At 38.5% G+C, this 23,098-nt stretch overlaps 1 protein-coding gene across 2 annotated transcripts in view; it reads left to right on the top strand.

The window, feature by feature from the left end:
- The window catches only part of CYTH3 (cytohesin 3), a 50,440-nt gene that overhangs the window by 11,424 nt on the left and 15,918 nt on the right, over window positions 1-23,098 (top strand). For both annotated transcript variants that reach the window (XM_051782088.1, XM_051782096.1), the window contains exons 2-6: window positions 13,776-13,858; window positions 14,380-14,444; window positions 14,884-14,950; window positions 18,965-19,083; window positions 22,759-22,839. In XM_051782088.1, coding sequence (XP_051638048.1) covers window positions 13,776-13,858; window positions 14,380-14,444; window positions 14,884-14,950; window positions 18,965-19,083; window positions 22,759-22,839 — 415 coding nt within the window. The remainder of the gene's footprint in view (window positions 1-13,775; window positions 13,859-14,379; window positions 14,445-14,883; window positions 14,951-18,964; window positions 19,084-22,758; window positions 22,840-23,098) is intronic.

The raw sequence follows: 23,098 nt of genomic DNA, 5'->3' as shown, positions 1-23,098 counted from the left end.
GCCAGTGTTGGGATGTTCTGTCCTTTAGAGGTATCTTCCTTTCCAAATCTTCATTCCAAACTTTACTTGGCTGATGGAGTCCATCAAATAGCTCTCTGAATTTCAGAGTTCTCTTACTGTTATTTCAAGTCTTTAGTTTTGAATGTTGTTACAGAATCAGTTTGTAATTACACCAGTCTAATTTAATAAGTTTAATAACAATAGTATACAAATTATAAGTCCTGATTGACTGGAAGAGCTGGCTTAAAATACTGTAAGTTATTTTCTTTACTACTGACAGTTACATGAATTTTAAAACATAACTACTGTCTCAGACACAATCCTGGACAGTGCATTCTCTTCCATGTGCCTTAATTGGTTGTTATATTAATTTTTATTGGAGGAAAAGTGAAAAAGAAAGGATAAAGATTTGTGGTCAGTCTGTTGGCTGTGGCACAGCTTGGCACTTTGCCCCCAGTGCTAGAACAGAACAGCAACAACAACTTATTTTTCTTCCTGAGCTAGAAGGAACTGATCTGTGATTTCGAAGTGGAAGTGAAATGTGGACAAACACTGTGCTTTGAGGGCAAAACAATTCTAACACAAACAATTTCAATGCAAAAACATCTATGATATCCATATAGCGATGTAAAAAATCATTTTTGAAGTTCTTGAGCATGGGCACCAGTACCAGTAGTAAGTAAGGATAAGGATTTTGTTTTGGTGGCAGGACTGATGCTGCCTATGGATGAGTGACAATAACAGTTGATACTGGTTTGGTTTTTTTTTTTTTTCTAATTGGCATATGTTTCTTTTTCTGTTTAATTAAACAAATGATGACATCTTTTATATTGCTCTATTACTGTATTGGGTGATGTATATTGTGTGCCTCTGCTTGAGCTTTAGTCAGATTGTTTCCTCTCCCAAGCACCTTTGTATTTTATCTTCTTCTAAATATAATATTTTAAATGAACACCAGGCAAATAGTTGGCTTTCCCTATTTTTTTGTTATTGCAGTGATTAAATAACCAGAACTACATTTTATTTACCCTTGTCCTGTAAGAATGGTAGTCAAAGTTCTTTTCTCCCAGTTTTTAAAGGCTATGGTATTTACTGGAATTGGGAAGAGCCTAAAGGAATCTCTTTCAGTTAATTGTTTTCTGGAAGTGCAGGTCAACTTCCAGTGCCTTTTGCAGAGTTGGTTGTGTGTAGAGTCTGTCATCGTTGAAGACCATTAGAACACAGCAACTCAAACGAGCAGCTTTGCTTACAGGTTTGCTTTAAGATGGTTTGGCTGTATTCAGGATATATTAGGAGGAAAATTAAGAAAATATTTGTGACTTGAGAATACAAATCTGCCAATGAAATTGAAGAAAGTAGGGTGATGTCTTGCATGTTGGAGAGAGAGAGAACACTGCATTGCCACTGCTACTGCGTTGTGTTTTTCTGTGGAGCTCACATGGACTTAGGAGATGATTTTCTAATGTGACAGGAGAACATCAAAAGGTCCTTCTCACATTTGAGAAATAATAGTACAACAATTCTAGCAAAGTTTTGGCTTTTCACTACCTCATTTTTGAAGAAAGGGTTTCCTGCTGAACAAACACGTTAGCCTGATAGCATTTTCCTGTATTTGAATTGTGAACAGTCAAATGACTCAAAAAAATTCATGTTAAAGCAGATACAGGGTTTTAGCATAGAATATGTGCATACAATAAATCTATTCAGCTAATCAGTCTGCTTCCTTTCACTCCCACCCCTTGCAGCTGGAAGTTCATCAGCTTCTGCTACTATATCTGGCTTCCTCTTGAGACTTTCTGGAGTAGAGTTAACAGTGGTGGCAGGCATTAATGAACAATGTCCTGATTATGTTCTGTGGGTCTGTATAAGTTGTCATTTTCCATTGCTGCTATTTCTTATGGAAAATATGTCATCAATGTGGTGTGAGCACATAATGCCTGCCGTGCAAAGTTGCATGCTGCAGGATTTGGTGGAAGCATGTACATCACCATTAAATCAGTATGAGGTATTTTTAGATTTCATTAGTGACCAATTTGGCATTTAGAATGGAAAATTTATGATAAGGTTTTATTTTCATAAGTTCTTAGCTAGGATAATGCAGGATGTCTAGACTTCCATTGATAGTTTGTAATTAATTATGCTTTGAGATTCTTTGGCACAGGACAAGACTTTTTTTGAGGTGCAACTGTGGAAGAATTCAGGAAAAAGAAAAATGAGATGCTTCCATTTGTAAACTTCATGATAGAATACTTGCAGTCAGATCTAATGGAATCTAACAGCCTGATTAAAAACTTCTGTAGCAGTGATTTTTGTTGACCTTTTTTCAGTAAAGGATCACAATGTAATTTTCAGAACCAGCTGCTGGACATTTGGAGATACTGGTTAAACATCTGCAGGGTCAGTTGGGTTTGGCACTCCTGTGTTCTGGTTGAGCTTCCGATGCTTCCAATAAAATTTCAAGGTCCACTTTATTAAGATGTTGGAAAGATTGCAGCATGGATACTGTGATTGAAGAGTTTTTTAGAACTCTTGTATAATTTTGAAGTGGACTCCAGACTGCAGCCTGTCTAGATGTACTAGATGTAGGCTGTCAGGCTTAGATGATTATTGGTGACAAAAATCTGTGCTTAATAGGGCCACCACTTTTATTACTAACAGCTTTTCTCAGTGGTCAGGAAATACTTAAAGCAATAAGGAGTTTACCTGTGAATGGCCTTCTCCAGGTGTTCTGTGCTCACTGCTGTGTTGTCCATGTTTGTGACACACAGAAGAATTTCTGAACTGCATTAATAGGTTTTTCCACTCTTTGTCACGTGAGCTGTGTCAGCAGAGCTGCAGACAAACTTGCTACAGACTCTTAACAGGAGTTACAGCTTGGTATTTCTGGTTGCCTAAGGCAATTTTAGGATGATTGCAAGTATGTTAATATGAGTCAGATTTTTTTCAGTCTTGTGCAAAGTTTGTCCTTGTATAGTGAAGGCCTGTGCCAGGTGGGACACTGCTCTGAGGAGACACTGCCCCTTTGGAAAGGTGTTTGGCAGAGGTTCCATCTAAGACACTGTCGATGAAGCTGGTGTCTACAGGTGAAGAAATCACAATTTCCTGTAGGTTTTACTCATTTAGGAAGTGATAGCTTTTACTGTTACCTTTTTTGTCATTTTGAGGGGTAGCAGAGCTAAAACATTGGGTCCTACTCGACTGTTTCCCAGTCAACAGAAATGTTCCCTCTTCGAACATGGCAGGATGAAGTGGAAATCAGAGAAAGAATGTTTATTAATGGGAGCAGTGGGAGCTGGTGGATTTAAAAAGAGATTGAGGGTTGAATGCCAGTTGCTTACATTTTCAGGAAAAATGCTGAATTTTATATGCTGTAAGTCAGAAACACTGAGAGTAATAAAACTAAATTACTTAGATCTTTGAAGTTGTATGGATATGATTTTTTTTTTGTTAAGTACTTAGCTGAGAAAAATGATTAAATTATTTGAAAATAAAGTACAAAAGATTATGTGTTCAGATTATTTTTCACTGATCTCTGGAAGGAATGCAGTGATTTTGCCAGTAAGGGGCAGAGAAAACAGCTTAGAAAGGCCAATGTAATATTTTAGCAGATTTGGTTGAAACATTGAGGGCAAGTTTAAATGAAAGAATGTCTTTATTCAAATGAGTTTTTGATCAGAATGCGAGAAGGTCTGCTTGGAGTATGAAAAATCTTTCTTTTTAAACTATATAACTTATGTCTGTACTGACAAGGATTCCAACAGATGCTGAATGTGCTCTGTTTTGGCAGTATGGAGAGCCAGATTTGGTATGGACTGTTGATGGTCTTGTGCCAAGCAAAGAATGAGAGACCAGGGGTTTGACCCTACGGTAAGTGGATCTGTCCAACACACTTCTTATCAGTGGACCAGATAAAAAGCTCTTTTATATCTGGATTAGGAACCTGTCAGGCTAATTGTTTCATGGTGTAGTGGCAACCAACAATTCACAAAAGCTAAGTATACTCTTTTCTGACAATCTGAAAATGGTTTGCAGTCTTAAACTAAGCCTTACTATTCCTTCACTAACAAATCTCTGAGTAAATTCCTGACTCTCTTAGTGCCCTTTCAGACTACAGGGCACGTGGCCAATGGGCCTGTTGATGTAATAGGAAGAAACTAGAGCAGTTCAAGCCTAAGATAGCCAAGAAGCAAAATACTTACAGTGTGTTTCTCTCCAAGTGCTGCAGCTCAGTGGTGTCCATAGCAGGTACCAGGGTTACTTTTTTGGAGGAGACTGCAGGAATGTCGAAGACTTACACGACATCAGGGATCACACTGTGCACAGAACTGTGCATCCTGGAATCAGTCTTGTTTGGGGAGAGTTGCTGCCTGAGCAGTTACTTGATAGATGAGCAGTCCTGTGTGGCCCTCTGAGCTGCCTTTGGAGACATTCTTCAGGGAAGGAAAATCACTTTCAAATCCGGCAGTTGCTCTACCTCCTTCTGTGTGCAACTGATCTTGGAAAATGAATAAATAGAAAGCTTCTGCAATAAATGCTGTTCTGAAATCTAACTCCAGAGCTGTGTCAGGCAGGGATGGGGGAAGGGGAAAAATTGAACTTTGCCTTGCTTTTTCTGAAAATTGGATTGTGTGCTTTAGAAACAGCCGGCAATCCTAAGTAACGGCTCGTGCTCCCCACTAACAGAGCAGAGTCCTTGCTGCCAAGAGTGGATGTTGCTGGAAATTTGTGACAGAAAGACTGTCTGAGCCCCAACTGTTTTGCTGGAAACACAGTAGGTCTGATGAGCTGTGCCTGTCTACTGAGCAGGATTCGGGGGTATCTGGCAGCCGACAGCAGGGTCTGGGCTCCAGGACCCCCCTGCAGCTGCTCAGTGACATTCCTGTCAATTTTCCATGCTGCTACTCGAAATGGATCTGACAGGAGTGTCTGCTACTACTCTGGTCTGTTTGCTTTTCGAGTCTATTTTCCAAGGTCTATCCTAGGAAAAAATGTAGGTGCATGCCAGCCAACCATTTCCTCTTCCCAGTAACTGGGGGTGATGTGGGAAACAGCCGTTTTGTAAGGGTAAAGCTGAAACACAGTGTTGCAACTTATTCTTTTTTCCTTCTCATACCATTTCAAAAGCTGAAGGAATCAGTGTTCTTTTTTTTCCTCTTCCTCACCCAGGGTTTGATGAATTGGTCTCTGCTTTCAGAAGGAGTTGTCACATCCTTGGTCCGAGATGCTTGGATGCTGCAGCTGAAAGAAGTTTAGATTGGCAGCAGGACATCTGTGGTTAGTCCAGTTGTTCACAGGGACTTCTGGGAGTTGTGTGCCAGTGGGAGATGGAGTGTCCTTGCTTTCCTTTTCATCCTCACATACTCCTTGGGATTGTGAGGAGAAAGAGTCCTGTGTCCTGTCAGTAGTTTAAGCTTTGCTTCATACTCAGCAGAGTTGTCAGGAATCATCCCAAACCCTCTGAAGTGAACACAGAGCCAAATCTTGGTCAGTGGCACCAGTAGTTCAACCACCCAGCTTCCCAATCTGTTTGACCTGTTTTCCATCAGCAGTCAGTGCAGGTCACTCTCCCATGCTGGTCAGCTGAGAAGTTGTTTAAAGCTGAAGTGGTTTTCAATTCCTGTCAGCATTGCCTGTATGTTTGGCTCAATCAGAAGTGAACTGCACTGTCACAAAAATTGATCTTGGGACCATCCAGCCCCTTTCCATCCAGTTCTTTGGATAATTCTGTGTAGTAATGCACTGTGCTTTTATTGGGCAAAATCATAAATGCCCCAAGTTAAAAGGGGCATCCTGCTCTTATTGTGTGGCTTAAAAGATCTTACTCTTGGAAAGCTGTTGCACCTACATGTTTAAATTTCAGAATTTTCTCTTCTTGCTGCAGGCAAGCAAAATCCACTGCTCTTTTGCTGCCATTTCATTGTGCTGCAGTGAATGAAGGGTTTCAATTAGAGACATGATATCTCTAATGTGCCACTCAGCTGGCATGGGGATCTGTTCCTTTCACCTCCTAGGCAGTGTTGAGGGGGCACCCTGATTTTCTTCCCAAAACTCCCACTTAAAATGTGGCTGTTGTTCTGCATTGCAAGGGGATCTGTTGAGTGCTCTCAGCTGTTATCCATGGCCTCTCCTGGTGTTATCATGGGATCATTCTCTTCCTCGAGGGTGCTAACATTTTTTTGTGACCTGGATCTTGCCATGGAATTGTACAAAAGAAATTCAGAATCTATAGACTTTCACTCTATAAAGACTAAATTTGGGTCAATGCATACTGTAATGTAGTATACTATAAGCAAAGGCTTTCAAATGCAAACATCAGAGAAAATGTATTTGATTTCAGCTCTAGCCCTACATAAGCTCCCTATTTGTTTTTCCAGTTTTGGACATATGGATGCTCCACAGAGAGATTATTACTGAGCTCTCCCAAAATCATTTATCTGTGAGACTCTGCCTTGCAGCATACATATTGAGAAGGGGAAAAAATAATTTGTTTCTCTTTGACAGCATTTTGTTGATCTGATACAGTGTAAAGGAAAAGCTTGAGGCCTCTTATTTTTGGAAGGATGATACCTGTGTTTATACTGATGGTGTTACCACACAAAGCTGATTCTGATCACCCCTCCCTGTTATTTGCTGTGCAGAAAAAAAAAATCAAATGCAGTCATTTAGTTAAAAAACTGAAAGCAGAGTAAGAAAATTTTAAGGCATTATAAATGCCCCACTGTGCCTAAATGAGCAGGACAAGGCAAGACTGTGCATTTTTACTTACAGTGCTTGGCACAGCACTGCATTGCATTTGTCCCACATTACTTGGATATTACTGTTTTCCATGTTGAAAGAGGACTGTGATGTTGGGGTGTGATAGTGTGACAGTGTGTAGCTGTACCACTGAAATCAGAATGGTGATTCACCAGTATTCCTGAATAGTAACTGGTAACTGATGCTGATGAAGGCACATGTTATGTTGGATAGTATTTCCTCTATCTGTGCTAATCTGTTCGTAGCCCTTTCTAAAACACTACAGTGTGGCCAACAGCTCCCTTTTTAATTTCCACATTAGCTAGCATAAAATTTTTCTGCACTTCTTAAATATGCATGGCCATGCATATTTTAACACTTTATATTATTAATGCAAGTATTAATGTATTTGGGTAAGAGACTTAGAATGTTAAGTTAAACTGAGCTTTCTTTTCATATTCAGTAATTTGTATTTACATATTTTAGAAAGGAAAGTTGGCCTAGAAGCATCTTCTGAATCTTGAAGCAAGAGTAGAGCGACTTCAAAGGAAAAATGCTTCTGAAAGGAAATCCATGCTTATCTATTTTTAATATCAGGTTGAACTACTTTTAGGATGTAGAGAATACAGCCTGTACGGGTGGGGTTTTGGGGCTGAGCTCAGCTGGTTTTAGGGCTGGCTGATGTTGGGGGGTTGCTGTCCCCTGTACCTCCCTGCTGCCAGGGGTTTCTGCTGTGCCTGTTGTGTTGTCTTGGGCAATTCTGGGGTCCCTTGGTACAACCATTTGTCCTGCTAAACTGGGGCAGAAACTAACCCAGAAAAAACACGATCTGGGCATAAACTAGCAAAGCAATGCAGGAACATACAGGAGCTGGTACCAACCATTACCTGGGCAATCTTGCTCAGAGCTTGACCCTGTGTGTTTTTTCTTCTTTCTCCCCAGGTGATGCTCCTTTATTTGCTTAAAAGTGGTTCTTTTATTTAGTTGTTGCAAAACACTTGGTTTTCTAATGGAAATACATAAAATGGTGAAATAAAACACATTATTGAAGTAAAGGAGGCAAATATAAGGAAGGACTCTCAATCCTTCCTGTTCATGAAAACAACAGAGCATCGACAGTAAAGAAGAAATACTCATTAACTGAAACACACCCTGCTTTCTAATGGCCAGTATCTGTGGCAGTGGCCTAATTAGGAGCTAAAAAGCGAGGGAGGTGCCTCTGGAGTTTCTGTGGGTATATCTGTGTGCAAGGTGAAATGTGGAAGTCGCTGTGAAGCACCTCTTTGTGCGTTGGTGCCGCTAAGAAGGGCAGCTCATCGCCAGCAGCGAGGATTAGCAGCTCATGCGAGAGCTTTGGGAAGCCTTTATCCTCCCTCCTTCCCTGCACAACTGTTGTTGCTCGCGTTGTGTGCACACACAGTTTGTAAAGGCACATATGCTGCTGCTGCTCCTGCTGCTGCAAACTGCTCTGCCCTTTGTGCTCCACAGACAGCAGCAAATTTGCAGGTACCATGGCAGGGCCTGCCCTGTGTGACATCTGAAATCTGATGGGTTTTGGGAGGCAGGTTAAATGTGTGCATTGGATTTTTTTTCCTGCCCTCCAGATCGGTGTTATCTCGACCCTGATTTTGCACAATTTTGCAACTGCCTACTTTCTGCTTGACTAGAGATGTTAACACTAATTAAATTATGTATGGCTATTTCTGACAGGACAAAAACATAATCTTGCCTTGTTTGAAGTCATTTTTATGGATTATAATAAATACTGTTTGTTTTTTTTTTTACAAGAGATGATTTCACACTTGGTGGTGCAGTTAACGCTGCTGGACCTTTTCTGTCTAGAATAAAAATGTATTTCATATTTCCAATTTTTTATGCTTCTGTTTGTTCCTAAAAAGACCCCACACAATGTGCATCACTGACATAATAAATCTACTTTGCAGTGGAAGTAAAAGAAAAAAATCTCAAAGGTTTAGGAGGTCACAAGGAAACTATTTCCTCTAAATTCCTGAAAATGTATTTTTACGTGGTAATAGGATTAATGTTGTTAGGGTTGCCCGCCCCATACTATTAGAAGCCCAAAAGGATAATATCTTAACTATAACTTGCCTGCAAAGTATCTCCTTATCCTAGAGTGAACATTGTTTTCAGGATCATCTTGTGATGGTGTGGTTTCCAGCAGCTGAACAATGAGAAGGATGGGTGTGTGTTGGAGGTTCTCCTCGGGGTTTGGCCACTAATGTGCTTTCTGGCCACAGAGTCCCTCGTGATTGAAAACTCCACATAACTCTGCAAGCCATGAATTCTGTCCTAAATTCCTCATACCACCAAGTGGTAATTTTCTTGTGTGTGAAAGGATATTGTGTAGAGGATTATTTCCCCTCTTAATGAAAGTGTGATTGTGCTCCTATGCTGGAACATGCTCAGCAGTGACTTAATAGCAAAGATTCACGAATGAGGGAGTTAAAAGAAGGAAGCAACCAAATCCAGCTGTTTTTACTGATAGAATTTAGTGCAGATGTAGTTTGTTTCTGCACTGTGAAGCGAATCTGTTCAGAAGGATGTCCTCCTACGAAAACTTGTATGGAATTTTTAATAGCCACAAGTGGTCACAGCATTGTTTATACATCTTGTCTGAAAGCTGGAAAATGTTCCTATAATTAAGTTTAAAAAAAGGGAGCATGTAGGGGGAAAGGAAGAGAGATAGCCTGAGAATATCCGTTGAGGCAAATGTCCTGAGACAATCAGATTTGTTCTCAGAGATGGATGTATATTATTTTAAAGGCCAGAAGAAACATGTCTCCCCATTCTGTGTATGGGCGAGGACGAGTTTGTTTAGTTTTAAGCCTTGCATTGTGTAAATATCTTTACACTTGCAAGATGTTTCAACTGCAGCAAAATTAAATTCCATCTAATTGTTCTTTGCATGGAATGCAAATACTGAGGACCACCAAATTGGGACTGACACAGAAGAAGGAAAATATTTATCTTTATGAAACCAGAAAGTTAGTTGGGCAATGAGAGTCAGGCAGTTGTGTTGCTTCATAAGTAGGGTTACAGAATGAGTGTTTTGTCTGTCCTCAGATATTGGTAGATGTTTGCTTTTTGCTGCCTGTGGATGTTTTACTGTGTCCTCTTGAGAGACTGAACTCTGGAGTCAGTTGAAGGGGTCGGGTGAGGTTGCTTTGGCTGGTGACTGACAATCAAAAGGCTGAAGTGAAGTTAAACTCGGGAGTTTTGGTTCATATAATACCATTGGAGACCTGGAAAATTATTTAAATTTTACTGCTGAAAAAGGTGAAGATATCAGGACTTGGAAAGTACTAGGTTTGTCTTCTATTATGGGGTTTGTTCCTACTTTTCACTAACCCGTGGGAATTTTCTTTGCCAGCTGATCTGTTGCAGTTTTTTCTCAATCTGTAAAAGCCACCTTTTTTTTTTTTTGGTGGCTTGCTCAAAAATGCTTCATATTGAGAGCTGTGGGGTAATGCTCTTCTTTGGATAGTACTTGGGCTGTCCATAGTGGAAAATTATTTAACAAAGTGGTATCACAGCTGGTGGACAATACACTGATTTCTGTGGGGAGCTGCAGTTTGTTGTTGTTTTCCCCATACACATTATGGTAAACAGACCTGTATCAAAAGTGTGTATTCCAATAAGTGTTTGTTTACAGGATATTCATATAAGTACATTTAGATCAGTTACAGTAATTGAACCCTATAGGCCACATTAGAATATATTAAACATTTTTCTGTTTTTTTTTCTGTTGGTATATGGTGGGGTGTTTTTGTTTCTACTTGGCCAAGAATATGATTTGTACTTTCAACAACTTTGTTCCCTGCAAATAAAATTTTAGTAGGTTTATTGACTTTCTATTTGGTGGTAGTTGAAGTTTTAGAAAAAGGAAATACTCTCCTTGTAAGTGAAAAGGTTTTCACAGAAATGACTTACTTAAGCACATTGTCTTTAAAGATTGGAAGATATAATGGGAGGATGCTGCAGCTGCAGTTCATTCACTGTACTGAAGTGCTTTTGTTCTTTTTCAGTATTTAATGTTCTTGCTAACTTCTCCCATCCTCTCTACTTTGTGTTTAGATTGGTGAAACACCAAAAAAATAGAAATGACTCAGACAGGACAGCTCCGAAATTTGTTTTACAGAACAAATATGTGCTCTGTGAGTTTTTCTGTGTGGAGGATTATGTGAACACAAGGTTGAAACAGCAGAAGTGTTCTTGCTGCTGGAGGCCAAAGGGTGTGGCTTATGGGAGGGGTCTCCCCAATCCTTGCCATGTACCTGCAATATTTGCATAGGACTGTAAAGATGTTTTAAGGCACATTGTCCTTCAGTGTTAATATTTCAGAAACCTTCATTGAAATACAGAAATACTGATAATTTTTTTTTTAAATACCCAGAGTCCAAACAACAGGGGCAATGGATGTAAAGTCATGTAGCCTCCCGAGCAAACACCTTCAGCCTCGGCAGTTCCAGGCTGGAATGCCACGAGTAGGCTTTAAAGAACCTTTTTTTTTGGTGCATTCATTTTCCCCCAGTATGTTTTCTCACAGCATGAGCACAGCACTGGAGAAGAGAGGCAGTGATGATACACGAGGATGAGAATAAGGCAAACATCTTCACACAGGCCCGTTTATGGTGACTGCAGGACAGGGCACTGGGGAGTCATCCTGACAAATCATCCCTTCTCTGTGCTGGTAGTGTGAGGGGAAGGAAGATATTGTCTGTACCAATTGTTTCTGGAAGCTGAGCAGTACTGTAACTCCCACTCAGTTATATCTTGATTCTTCTATTCTTATCAAAAGACACTGGAATCTTTTGGCTCTGATATTAATACCATTATTTAAAGATGTTGCATTAATGTGCAGTTTTATCTAAATGCCCTGCAAGTGCAGAATCTTCAGCAGACTTCTTGTCTTGCATCTGGCAGTTGGTACTTGATGTTATTTCCTAATGCAGGAGGCAGTCTGACTCCATTTAGTTTATTCCCTTTTTGTCTAACAGCAGCATTAATTACACTGGGAGGGTTGTCTGGGCTGCAGCTGAGATCAGAGGAGAGGAAAACACAGCAGACAGTCTCTGGGTGTTGTAGGAAAAGGACTGAGGAGTTTGATTTCTTTATTTTGGTGGGTTGCTTGAGCATAGAAAACTGTCACAATTTCATGTTCGTTCCAAAAAGCAATTTTACTTGTTCCAGAAATTCCAGACCTGTCCCAAGGAGCCTTAACTGCACAGTAATGGAGAAGAAACAGCAGTGCCACTCACTGATGTGCAGCTTTGGGAAGGGTTTGTGGTAGTGACTAATCCAGAGATTTTGTAACTCAGCTGGAAGAAAAAGCAAGCACCATCTATGAATTCTAAATATTTAATGGTTAAAATTATTTTCTGTTTGGACTCTGATCAGTATTTCCAGTTGCCAGTTAAGGTGAGAGTTACGAAAATGTCATGCTGTGGCAAAAAGTTAAAAAATAAAGAACCCTTACTGATACTGGTACTGCAAAACATTAATGTAAATTCAGCTACAATACTGCAAAAATGCATTAAGGATATCAGAATGTGCTTCCTAGCTGAGAGTGTGATTGATTATATATAGTTTGCCTTTTTTATAATTAACATTGGGTAACAGTCTCAGTTGTTTTTTATTGTCAGTCCTCAGTTAACTAGTTGGATTATTTGTGGTGTATGTATATACATAGTGTGTGTATAGTCACAAAAATCCCTTGAGCTTTGATCTTTTAAGATCTTAGAATATACATGTAATACAAAGATGTGATGTAGGAATGTGTATTTATAAGGTTTGATGTGAAAAGAATCTTAGCACTATTTGCATGCAAGGAATTTTTAGGAGTGGGTAGATTTCTGATGAGATGAAAAGAAAAAGCAGGTAAACATACTGAAGTCTGGTATTCATTCAACAGAAAGCTGTCATTTCCTAAACTGGAAATAATTTAATCATGTTTGTATCTGGAGTAGTTAAATGAGATCATTTGCCATAATTACTTCATGTCTAACAAGGTCTGTCGCCATTTGGATTTTATGTTATGATTTGGATCCTAAAAAGAAAGGAACTTCATCACTGGATGTTGAAATAATCAATATATTTCATTATTAAGATTTGAACAGAGGCTGTGTTTCAAATGTGGGTTTAAAACTCTCCTCTCAAGCTGAACCTTCTCTTTGTAGTCCTGGTGCTACACAACCTGTTAAATATGTATAGGACACAGAGCAGTGGCTTTGGCCATCCCAGATGACTACACTTGTTGTGTGTTGCTGTTGGGACAGAACCATTTAAATACCTTATTAATTATTTTTGTTGTTCCATTTTACTGAGCTGGAAGGAAAAGCTGTTCTATAATTAACGAGCTATTTCCAAGAAAGCATTAAAACTGTTATTGTAGGATCATTGCTCAGGAGGTGAATATTTGTGGTTGGTGTCTAGTGCTGTAGAGAGAAGCACGGGAAAATTCTGGCCAAAGAACTTTCTTGCTGGGGAACATCTGATGGCTCAAGAAAAGCAAAGGTTTTGTGCAAATAACTTTTGGTGTTTGAACTCAACACCAGGATACACATCTTGTGTATAGCACTGGATATTCTTTGACTTTTTTCTCTGAAAGACAGTCATGTCTTTTGAGTCATAGTTCATTTACGTGAAGAATTTTGGTGTGTTAGTGGTATAATAGGAATTATATCAGACTTGAATTTGACAAATAAGCTGTAGAGCCAAATCTTGCCACATTGTATGATAACAAGATTCCTTTCATTGTCTATCTGTCTTTTGAAAGATAGATTCTGTCATTCAATTACCTTACTTAAGACTTTTGTAAAGTAGATTACCAATAAATTAGGTTTGGCTTTCATTTGTGGGTTTGTTTTGGTTTGTTTTTTTCCTGATAATGATCCCAGCTAAAAAAAAAAAAAAGTTCTGATGATTCATGTAAACTTACTTTTCTCAATCAGTTTATTACATTTTCTGTGATGAGGTATGTTTGCAAATGCTCAAAACCTGTTCATTTTGCTCTGTTCCAGTGCCTGATGACCTCTCCATAGAAGAAAGAGAAGAGCTTTTAAATATTCGTCGCAGGAAAAAAGAACTGATTGATGATATTGAGGTAATTGATTTTTCTGTAGAGAACCTTGGAAGACTGCTTCAGTCCATTAAGTTACAGGACTAGATACGAATTACAGGTAATGGTTTTAAAAGCATATAAATGGCTTAAGCTAAATATTACTAATATTGACCTGGATTTCTGTGTCATACGTGTGCTTTTACAAACAGTAACTCCTGGGTTGACATATGTACAGATTTGATTTGGGTAACAAACAAACAGCAGATTTGCATCCAGAATAGGAGTGAGAGATCTGGGTAAAGCAGTCTTATACTCTAATTGATAGTGGCAGTTTGGGCTTGGTGCTCTGACATAAGCACACACTGGGAGTTCAGATCCATGTGTTTAACGTGGTTGTGGTAAAATATTTAAATATCTAAGGAAGCCCTAAGATTCATCACTTTTCTTCAGGTAACTAGCAAATGTTAGAAAACAAACCCTAACTGATCATATTATTATATGATTGATGATTTCAAAAGGAGTTTTAGCGTGAGTTAATGTATTGTCCTTCCTTCTTTTGACAGAGATTAAAATTTGAAATTGCTGAGGTTATGACTGAAATCGATAATCTGACCAGTGTAGAAGAAAGGTGAGTAATGCCAACAGCTGGACATGATTAAGACCTTGGAGCAGGTCTTCCAGGAATAGCAAATAAAATTAGCTTTCTCATGCTAAACAAACATTGGATCACCTCTATTTAGTCCGTTATAAAGTCTCTAAAGCCTGACTTTGTCCTATGCAAATGTGTCATTCATTTGGATAGATAATATCTTGGATAAAGTGTAGTATTTTAGACTGTCCAGTTGGTCAGGACCTGGTTCTCTGAAGCTGCAATCGTTTGAAGGAATTGAAAATAGTAACATAATTTCCTCCCTCTGTAACAAGTGAATGTCTTGTTTTTGTCATAGAAGACAAAATACAAATTTTGTCGTAGCCAAAATACAAATAAAATTGTATCCAGAAGTTGTTGTTTTAGTAAATGAGCAACTAATAACAGCTTGTTGTTTCTTCTTTTCCTCCATATGTAGCAAAACTACTCAAAGAAATAAGCAAATAGCCATGGGAAGGAAGAAATTCAACATGGACCCTAAGAAGGTAGAGCATTTTTCCCACTTGTCAGGGATCAATTTTTGCTTGTAATATGATCTGTGACAAATTCATTCATGGTTCCCTTAAGAGACATTTCTGATAATGTGAGTTCTCAGGCCTTATTTGCACATCCTGTAACACACTGAGCAGAGGGTTAAATTGGGAGCAGTCGAGTCCTTTGCCGGTCGTGTGCTTTTTACACTTAAGCAAACCTTTTTTGATAATGGAGGTTTACTTATCAACAATCAAATATACCAGGTAGTGATTGAGCTGGCTTGCTTTGTACCTGATAGAGGTGTTCTCCCTTGATATGTCAAATAGAATTTTTAAAAAATTTTGGTGTTTGGTTATTAGTGAGGCCATACATAAATTTTTTAATGCTCTCCTATTTTTTCCTCCAAAACACCTTTACCATGTTTTTTTAATTTCTTCTCCTTCAGACTATATTTGCATATCTAAACTCTGTTTGTGAAAAAGGCATATGTTAACACCTGTATGTTTGTCTATGTATATACATATGGTTGTGTACCTATCTGACTTGTACAAACCCCTGCAGGCAGGAACTTGGTTACCAGTCTCAAGAAGTCTGTTGTGCATTTAGACAAGAAATAAAGCAGTTCATTTCTCTGGAGTGTTTCTTAAATAATTGTTAATTTTCTGGTAAATTTGGGGACCTGCACATTTTCTTACAGACCCTCCTGATATATTTAAAACAGCTACTTTGACATATCTAACCTTTACTTTTCACTTCTCATCTTCCTTGCTTTGTTTTATTGTCTTCTTTTGTTTGAGAGTCCATTTTGAATTTGTCTTTTTGGAAATCATTTAACATTTGTTTCTCTGTGTTCTTGACATGTTTTCTTCTCAATGGTATTGAATTCAGTTACATTTTGGTGGCTTTTCTGAAATGTTCCAAGTACAGCGATGGCTTCTGTTCTTCAGGATGCTTTCAGTTTGCCAGAAACTCTCAAGTATTTTATAAAGAGCCCTTTTTAAAGTGCTGGCCATGTCTTTTATTTTTGTTTTCCATTTTATTGACTGCCTAACTTCTGTTGAGGGCAGAACACCCCCAAATATCCTGCTAGTTTGTTGTCCTCCAGCTCTTTCATGTCCTAGAAGTTTGTGGCAAAGTCACAGGATGATGTCAGATGCTTCCATTCCAGCGTTAACTATTTTCTGTTACTGTTCTCGCTGGCTGAAATTATTTCTATAAATAGATGCTGTGGCCACATTGCTACTGTAACATAATTTAAATGTGGTAAACAGACTCAGAGTAGTAATTTCTTAATAATGTCTGTGGATCAGTGGTGGCCTGCAGGAGCTGGGTCATCGTGTTGTTTGCAGCTGCTACTTTAAGTTAGAGACAAAATATAAGTCCTAATGTTGGGAAAACTCAGGTTCATTGTGAAGAGGATGTTTTTCATTCATAAATGGGAGGGAAGATGGTCTCTGGAGTTAGGAATGCCAAAGAACTGGGGTAATGATACTTGTGCTGAATCCATCGAGTCTTCTCCTTTAAAACCAAGTAACAGAATTTTCGTGTTTTCATATTAGCAGGAACACAGTGAGGTAACTTTCTTTTACCACTTTCTATTTGAACATCTTTCCATGTTCTGGTGCATGTGTAGAGTAGTTCTCCCTCTCCCCCCTCTGAAAATAGCTATGAAAATAGTGTTTAATGCAGTTCCCTGATGTAGTATCACATACTTTGGGTTTGCTCAGCACGTGTGGGATGGGCTGTAATGGTAAAGTCTAAAACACTTCAAGAATCCCTGTGCAGAGAAATGTGCAGCACTCAAGTCAGTACTGCCTGTGCTGAGCCAGGAAGTGAATTCTCTGTGACAAAGGCTGGGTTTAAAGAGCTGCAAACCCTGTAATTAAGTTACCGTGAAAGCGATGAAATTCAAAGCAGATTTCGTTGCATTGACTTAAATCTATGCAATATTTGTAGTGAATATTGAATATTTCTGTAGCCAGGAGTTTTGTGTGGGGAAGTTAAACTAGTGCAGCTGTCTCTTGTCTCCTGTCAGTCTAGAGAATAAAATTTGCATCAGGACAAAAGATAGCGTAGGAGGTGATGGGGGCTTGGCTGGCCTATTTTGCCATTTATTCCAGACGCTGGAGTTGTTGTCCCAGACAGATTCCTTTTCCTGTCTGTTTGACTTCTGGTTCTTTAACATCATAAGAATAATTTAAAAAAAAAAATTAAATTAATTTTTGCAGTAAGCTAAAGTATCTGCTTCTGTGCACAGAAATTTGTTTTCCATGCTTCTGGTCATGTCCATTATCAGTAACTTGTACAACTTTAAGAAAACTATTCAGGTCAGTCTATTTATACTGAGCGTGAATAATATGGTCCAGGTGTTGGACAAGGGAATCTGCTGTTCCTGATGTTGTTACAGGAAGGGTTTTCTGTTGGTTGACAGAGCTTTTTGGATAACTTGGTATGGGAAAAACCACTCTGTTTTGTAGTCAAATATTGTATAAATATTTAGTTCTCAAATAAGCTTTGTAGGGATCATTTTCAAGGGAAGCTCAGCTATTTCTGCTTCAAGGTGAAATAGAGACATTCTTTGCAAAGAAATCATGTCTGTTGTGAAATGACTTATCAAAATATTCAGTTGTCAGAGTAGCAGCCTGGCATTGAAATTTTCAGATGATGATAAAATTGTTTAGAGAGAATTGCATTCCAGACTTTCTAAAGAAAGCTTCAAGCTTTATAACATCACGGTTCGTTTTCTTTGTTAAATTAGGTCAGAAAATTGACTTTTTTTTTTTTTCTGTCAGGCAGGTAATCATTTCATTATCAAAAGCTAGAATTAGCCAAACAGAAAGATAATTACTTTTTTGAATGTTACTAGGAGGCCACCTATGCTATGTCAAAAAATAATGGACTTTTTTCAGTTGTAATGAAATAAAAAAGAAATATATTCCACTTGGAGAAATTGAAAAACTGTTGATAATTCTGAAATATTGTGGTAGAACTTATTAGTAATAATTTATTAACCTCTTTTGTACGCACTTGGAATCCAAGACATTAAGTAAGGTTCCTTGCAGTTCCCATTTCTACTTTTCACTAGCATGCTGTTAACAGTATTAAGAAATCAGCCAGAACAGCAACATCTCTGGGGGGGAAAAGAAGTTGGTTCTCTCTTCGTGACCTGCTGAGTGTTGGAACATCATCCCTTCCATCCTTTACAAAATCTTTATATAACTCTTAGTCTCCTTTCTTTGCTGCTTTGCAGAAAGTTCCCTGGGCTTCCCCAGGGCGTGCCAGTTGTAGGGCAGTAATTTCTGGAGGCCCAGGAGCGAGTCCAGGGGCTTTATCAAGTTCCCTCTGAGGGCCAGGGTAAGATTGTCCCCCTGCCTTCCATAGCAGCTCCATGGTAGAAGCTTGGCTGGTTCCCCAGCAGTGTGTGATAGTGTAGCTCAATCCCTTGTGAATAGTTTAGTCCCAGCACAGGCAGAACCCTCTGATAGTCCCAGTGTCAGCAGAAACTCCTTTAAACCGGTTTTGGTATCTTCAGCTGCCACTTCTATGGCAAGTAGTGGCTTGATGTATTGGGTTGCAGTTTGTAGATTCTAACAGATGCTTTATTTCGTGTCATGGTGGTAATTAAGTTGTTTCCACGTACCTCTTCATTATATGATTTTGCAGATTACGTCTCTGCAGACATTTCTGCAAGGACCAGCTCACACATTAACTCCAAAGAGCAACATGGAATCGTTATTCAATTAATATTTGATCTTTCTGTTGCTGAGGGATTCAAACTGCCACCTAGTACTTCTAGCCTTAAAAATGTTTCTCATTTTCATCTTTAAACCAGTACTATATACTGCTTATGTAACTGAAAAACATTTGTTTGGCATTTCATTTAAAAACATAAAAATCTGTAGGTTAATGTAATTCTTAATGTGTCTGTGTCAGTACATTATTGCCAAATGTTATGAGTGATATTTACATAAATGCTTGTGGAAGAAAACATAACATTCCTTTTCCTCTGGAATTGTTCTTCCTAGGGAATACAGTTCCTGATAGAAAATGACCTCCTGCAGAACACTGCAGAAGACATTGCACAGTTCCTTTATAAAGGAGAAGGATTAAATAAAACGGTAATTGGAGATTACCTCGGTGAAAGGTAAAAGAGAAATATCGAAACTTTGTTCTTGAGTTTACAAAGCATGTTTACAGGCTTTGGGTAGTTACCTTCTCCTTCACAGGCTGCATGAGAGAGCTACTCAACTACTCTATAAAAGCTACAGCGGGATGTGAAACTGCTGCAGCATTGTGATAGAGTTTTTTTCCTGTTAGATTGTTGTTTTTAAATGGGTACATTGTGGGATGATGCTTAATTAACTGTAATTTATTATTTTGAGAAAACCCTGAAATTTGGCTGTAGTGCAGAATTAACACTGTAAGCTTTTGGAATGTCTGAGAGTTGTATTGCAACGGTTCTGGTGCCTCTTGGTGCTGTGTCCAGAGTAGAGTGATTGACAATCAGTAATAATCAGGCAGTAAAGAAATTACTTATTAAAACAGGTAGTCCCTGAGACAATAGTTGTTATCAGGTTTTAGTGCTGTCATCTTCCTGCACAGAGACTTCCCATGAGTCAGTAGGTGTCTCAAAGGGCATCTGCACCGGATCTTTATCAGTTCTGTTACAATAAACATGCAAGATGTGTATTAATGCAACTATTGCAAAACACAGCCAGGATGCAAATTACTTCCATTGCTGTGCAACCCAGGAATTGATTTTGGAAAAGGCAGCTGAGAGACAAGCAGTGCAGGGTGGCTTGGAGTGTGTGTGTGACGTGCTGGCACATGTTCAGGTGCCAGTGGTGGAGGTTTAGCAGTTGACTCATTTAGGATAAACTCCTGTGGGGATGTGTTGTGGCAGATCCCTTTTGAGACACCCCAGTCTCCTTTACAGCATCAACAGCTTGGTTTGTGCTCAGCAATTTCCTCTTGACATTTAGGTTTAATGGAAGTTTTTACTGTAATACATACCTTTTGAGATCTTCACTATGGAGTCTCTACAGAATACGTGGACATGTCAGCAATTTTTATACAACAGAATTGTGTTGCTTCTCTTGAATATTTGGGCAATCAGTATTATAAAATCACTGAGATGTTAATGTCCATAATTGCAAAACTATAACATGTATAAAGCTGTCTGTTCTCTTCTGAGAGCTGCACCTTGGGATCATCTTCTGAAACACTTCCAGTTTTTCTAGCCCTATTCCCAGAACCCTGTTCTCATGCAGAAAGGTCTTGCCAGTATGTCCAAGCTCCCTGGAATCATTAATAATATTCATGTGATTTATTTTTCTTTTAAATGGGTGCACATTTAAAATTTAAAAAGTTATTGCTTGTTCTGCTGCTTCCCTGGCAGGGATGGTGGACAGCACTGTGGTCTAAGGTGACAACACAGGGCAACCTGTCTTAATACTGAGGAGGTAGAGAGAGAAATGTGGAATTCAGTCTTATCTTCTGAGTTTTTCAGGACTTACATACTGGCAAATTTAGTGGTCACACTGAATAGCAAATTCAGCCAGGATATTTTGATATGTCTATGAACTGGAGAATAAGATCTTGGGAGAAATAAAAAAAATTGACATACTGCTCCTATTTTGCCACAAGGCAGAAGCAGTCTGTCCATCTTAAGGAGCAGTTGAAATCAAAAAGAAATTTTAAAATATCTTCTGCTTTGAAAGGAGCTTTTGTTCAATGTATCCAGTCGGTCTACATAAATTGGTTTTTTGTGTGTTTCTTCATTTCTGTGAAGGGTGGAATATTAGCATGGTAATGGGAAAGCAAATGGTATTTCTATTTTTTTCTCTTCACATATATGAATTAGTAAGGGGGTGGCGGTGAAGAGATGACAATCTGATTATCATGAATGTGTATGGAAATTTCAAGGTAGCTGTGTCTGGAGTGGGGAATTGGTTCATCATACTCCGTTGAACTGCAGTATTAATTTCCTAGAATCCTAATAATTTTTATTCATGTTTCTCTGAAAAGAATGTATTAAGCCTTTAGGTCCTGGGATAAAATAAATGCCCTGAGATAAAATAAAATGTGACAATTGAGGTGTCTTAAGCTGCTAGTTTTGCCTTAGTGACTCCCTCAGAAACAGGCTATCAAGTGATGTGTGCTGTGTGAGTGGCAGAGCATATTAGAGATGAGCTTTTGCTGAGTTACACACTAAACTTTTTCAAGGCATTTGGAGTCTGAGGACGTTCTCTTTACCACTCCCTCTTGGGGGGCCTATCACGAATTACTTTTGCATTCTAGCTAAATATAGCTGAAGACAAGACCAGGATAGTTAACAGAATGAAATATTTGTATAACATTCTGCCATAAAGAGATATATTTTAAATTACTGACTTTTATAGTCTCATAGCACTCAGCAAAAAAAAAAAAAAAAAAAAGGTAAAATGGAATGAGATAACACCTAAAAAATTACAATAAATAAGGGATGAATTACATCCTATAAAAGATTTAAGATTTATCTCTGTGTGGATAAGTCTTCACTTATATTTTTCAGTGGCTTCCTAGACCCTTTGTGTTATTTGGCTCATGTCCTTGGAGGTGTACCCAGCACAAGTATCAAAACCATATAAACCAAATCAATATATTTTGCTTAGTAGCACCCCTGTGGATGCTCTCTTTTGTTACACTGTGATGCCACTTCACTGGAAGGCAGCTGCACAGTTGGATTGTGCATTGCCAAATTTGATGAGAATTGCTTTGATTTGCTTGTCAGAGCTGGTGTGCTTTTCTGTAAACAATGTGGGAACATCCCAATGAATGAACAGTTGGCTTTAAGGTATTTAGTGGTGAGTGTTACAGGTTAGTCTGACTATGCAGTTAGTCAGTAATGCAACAGATAATTCTTGGGGGTACACACCTTTCTATTTTCAGGTGGAGGCTGATATGCAACATTCTGTCCTGGTGATGTATTTAAAGCACACCCTGAGGATTGGAAACCTTTATGCTTCTGGCATATGAACTCAGTGATGGTGCAGGCTAAATTCTGTCTGCATCCAAATAGTTTTATGTTCATTATTGTTTAAATGTTACTTTTGCATTTAAACACCTTTGTATCAAGCAAAGCATCATTTGCCTCATGATTTACATAGAAATGTAAAAGATGGGTTGAGAGGAAACTCATTCAAAACCTGTTTTGATTTTAGTAAGCTTTCATTGTAACAGTTTTTGAGAATGGAATAAGAATAATACTAAGTAGGTCTTTTCAAAAGCTGTTATTTTTCTTGGACACAATCAGTTGAAGCATTTTTGTTTCTTATATTTGTACATAAATTAAGGTACTGCTTTAATATTTTCTGTTCTTAGAGGGGAAAAAGGCTGGTTTGTTTTTCATGTGCTTTATGGAAAAAGAAATTAATTTTCCATTGATCATTGTTTAAGAGTTCATGACACAATGAATGAATTCTTTCTGCAAAAGCATTTACCAAATACATTTGTCAGGTATCATCCTATATCAAGGTAGGTGCAGTAATAATAAATGTGAAGCAAAGAGAGCCAGGCCATTTTGGGGTAATTCAAATAAGCAGTTCTAAAATCAGTTTCAGTGCACTGCCTCTCATTGATCTACCAGCAAAAATGGGCAAAATAGTAGTGTTAAATATTAAAATACCTCTCAAATAAATGTGTAGACTATTTCCGAGGACCTTATTTGATCAATATGATTGTCTATTTCCTTGCTTACTCTTGGAAGCAAATAGAGATAACTAACAAGTCTTTTAAGTTCAGAATTGTAATTGTCTTTTTCCTTTTTTGTTTTTCATAGAGATGAATTTAATATTAAAGTTCTTCAGGCTTTTGTTGAACTCCATGAGTTCGCTGATCTCAATCTTGTACAAGCCTTAAGGTGAGTAAATTCTCTCTGGTTTTTGACCTGAGCTTCCTTTCATCAAATTGCATGTTCATATGAGTCACTGTGTTGATTTATTGGTCAGAAAGCTGCTCTACAGCTCAGCACAACTGTACTGAGCATTACTGTGCAACTGAGCAGAGATAGCTCTGTTTAACCCTTCCCATGGCTTGTTTGTGGTGGGTGACAACCTGATTATTTCAGACAAATACAAGCAACTAAAACTTGTAGCTGTAACTCCTTGGTGTTCCTGCCA

This window comes from Manacus candei, unplaced genomic scaffold, assembly GCF_025592945.1.
Source record: "Manacus candei isolate 608988 ecotype Guabito, Panama unplaced genomic scaffold, ASM2559294v1 h1tg000002l, whole genome shotgun sequence".
NCBI classification, from domain to species: Eukaryota; Metazoa; Chordata; class Aves; order Passeriformes; family Pipridae; genus Manacus; species Manacus candei.
Note: the sequence above shows the minus strand (reverse complement) of the source record. Positions and strands in the feature narration are given on the sequence as shown.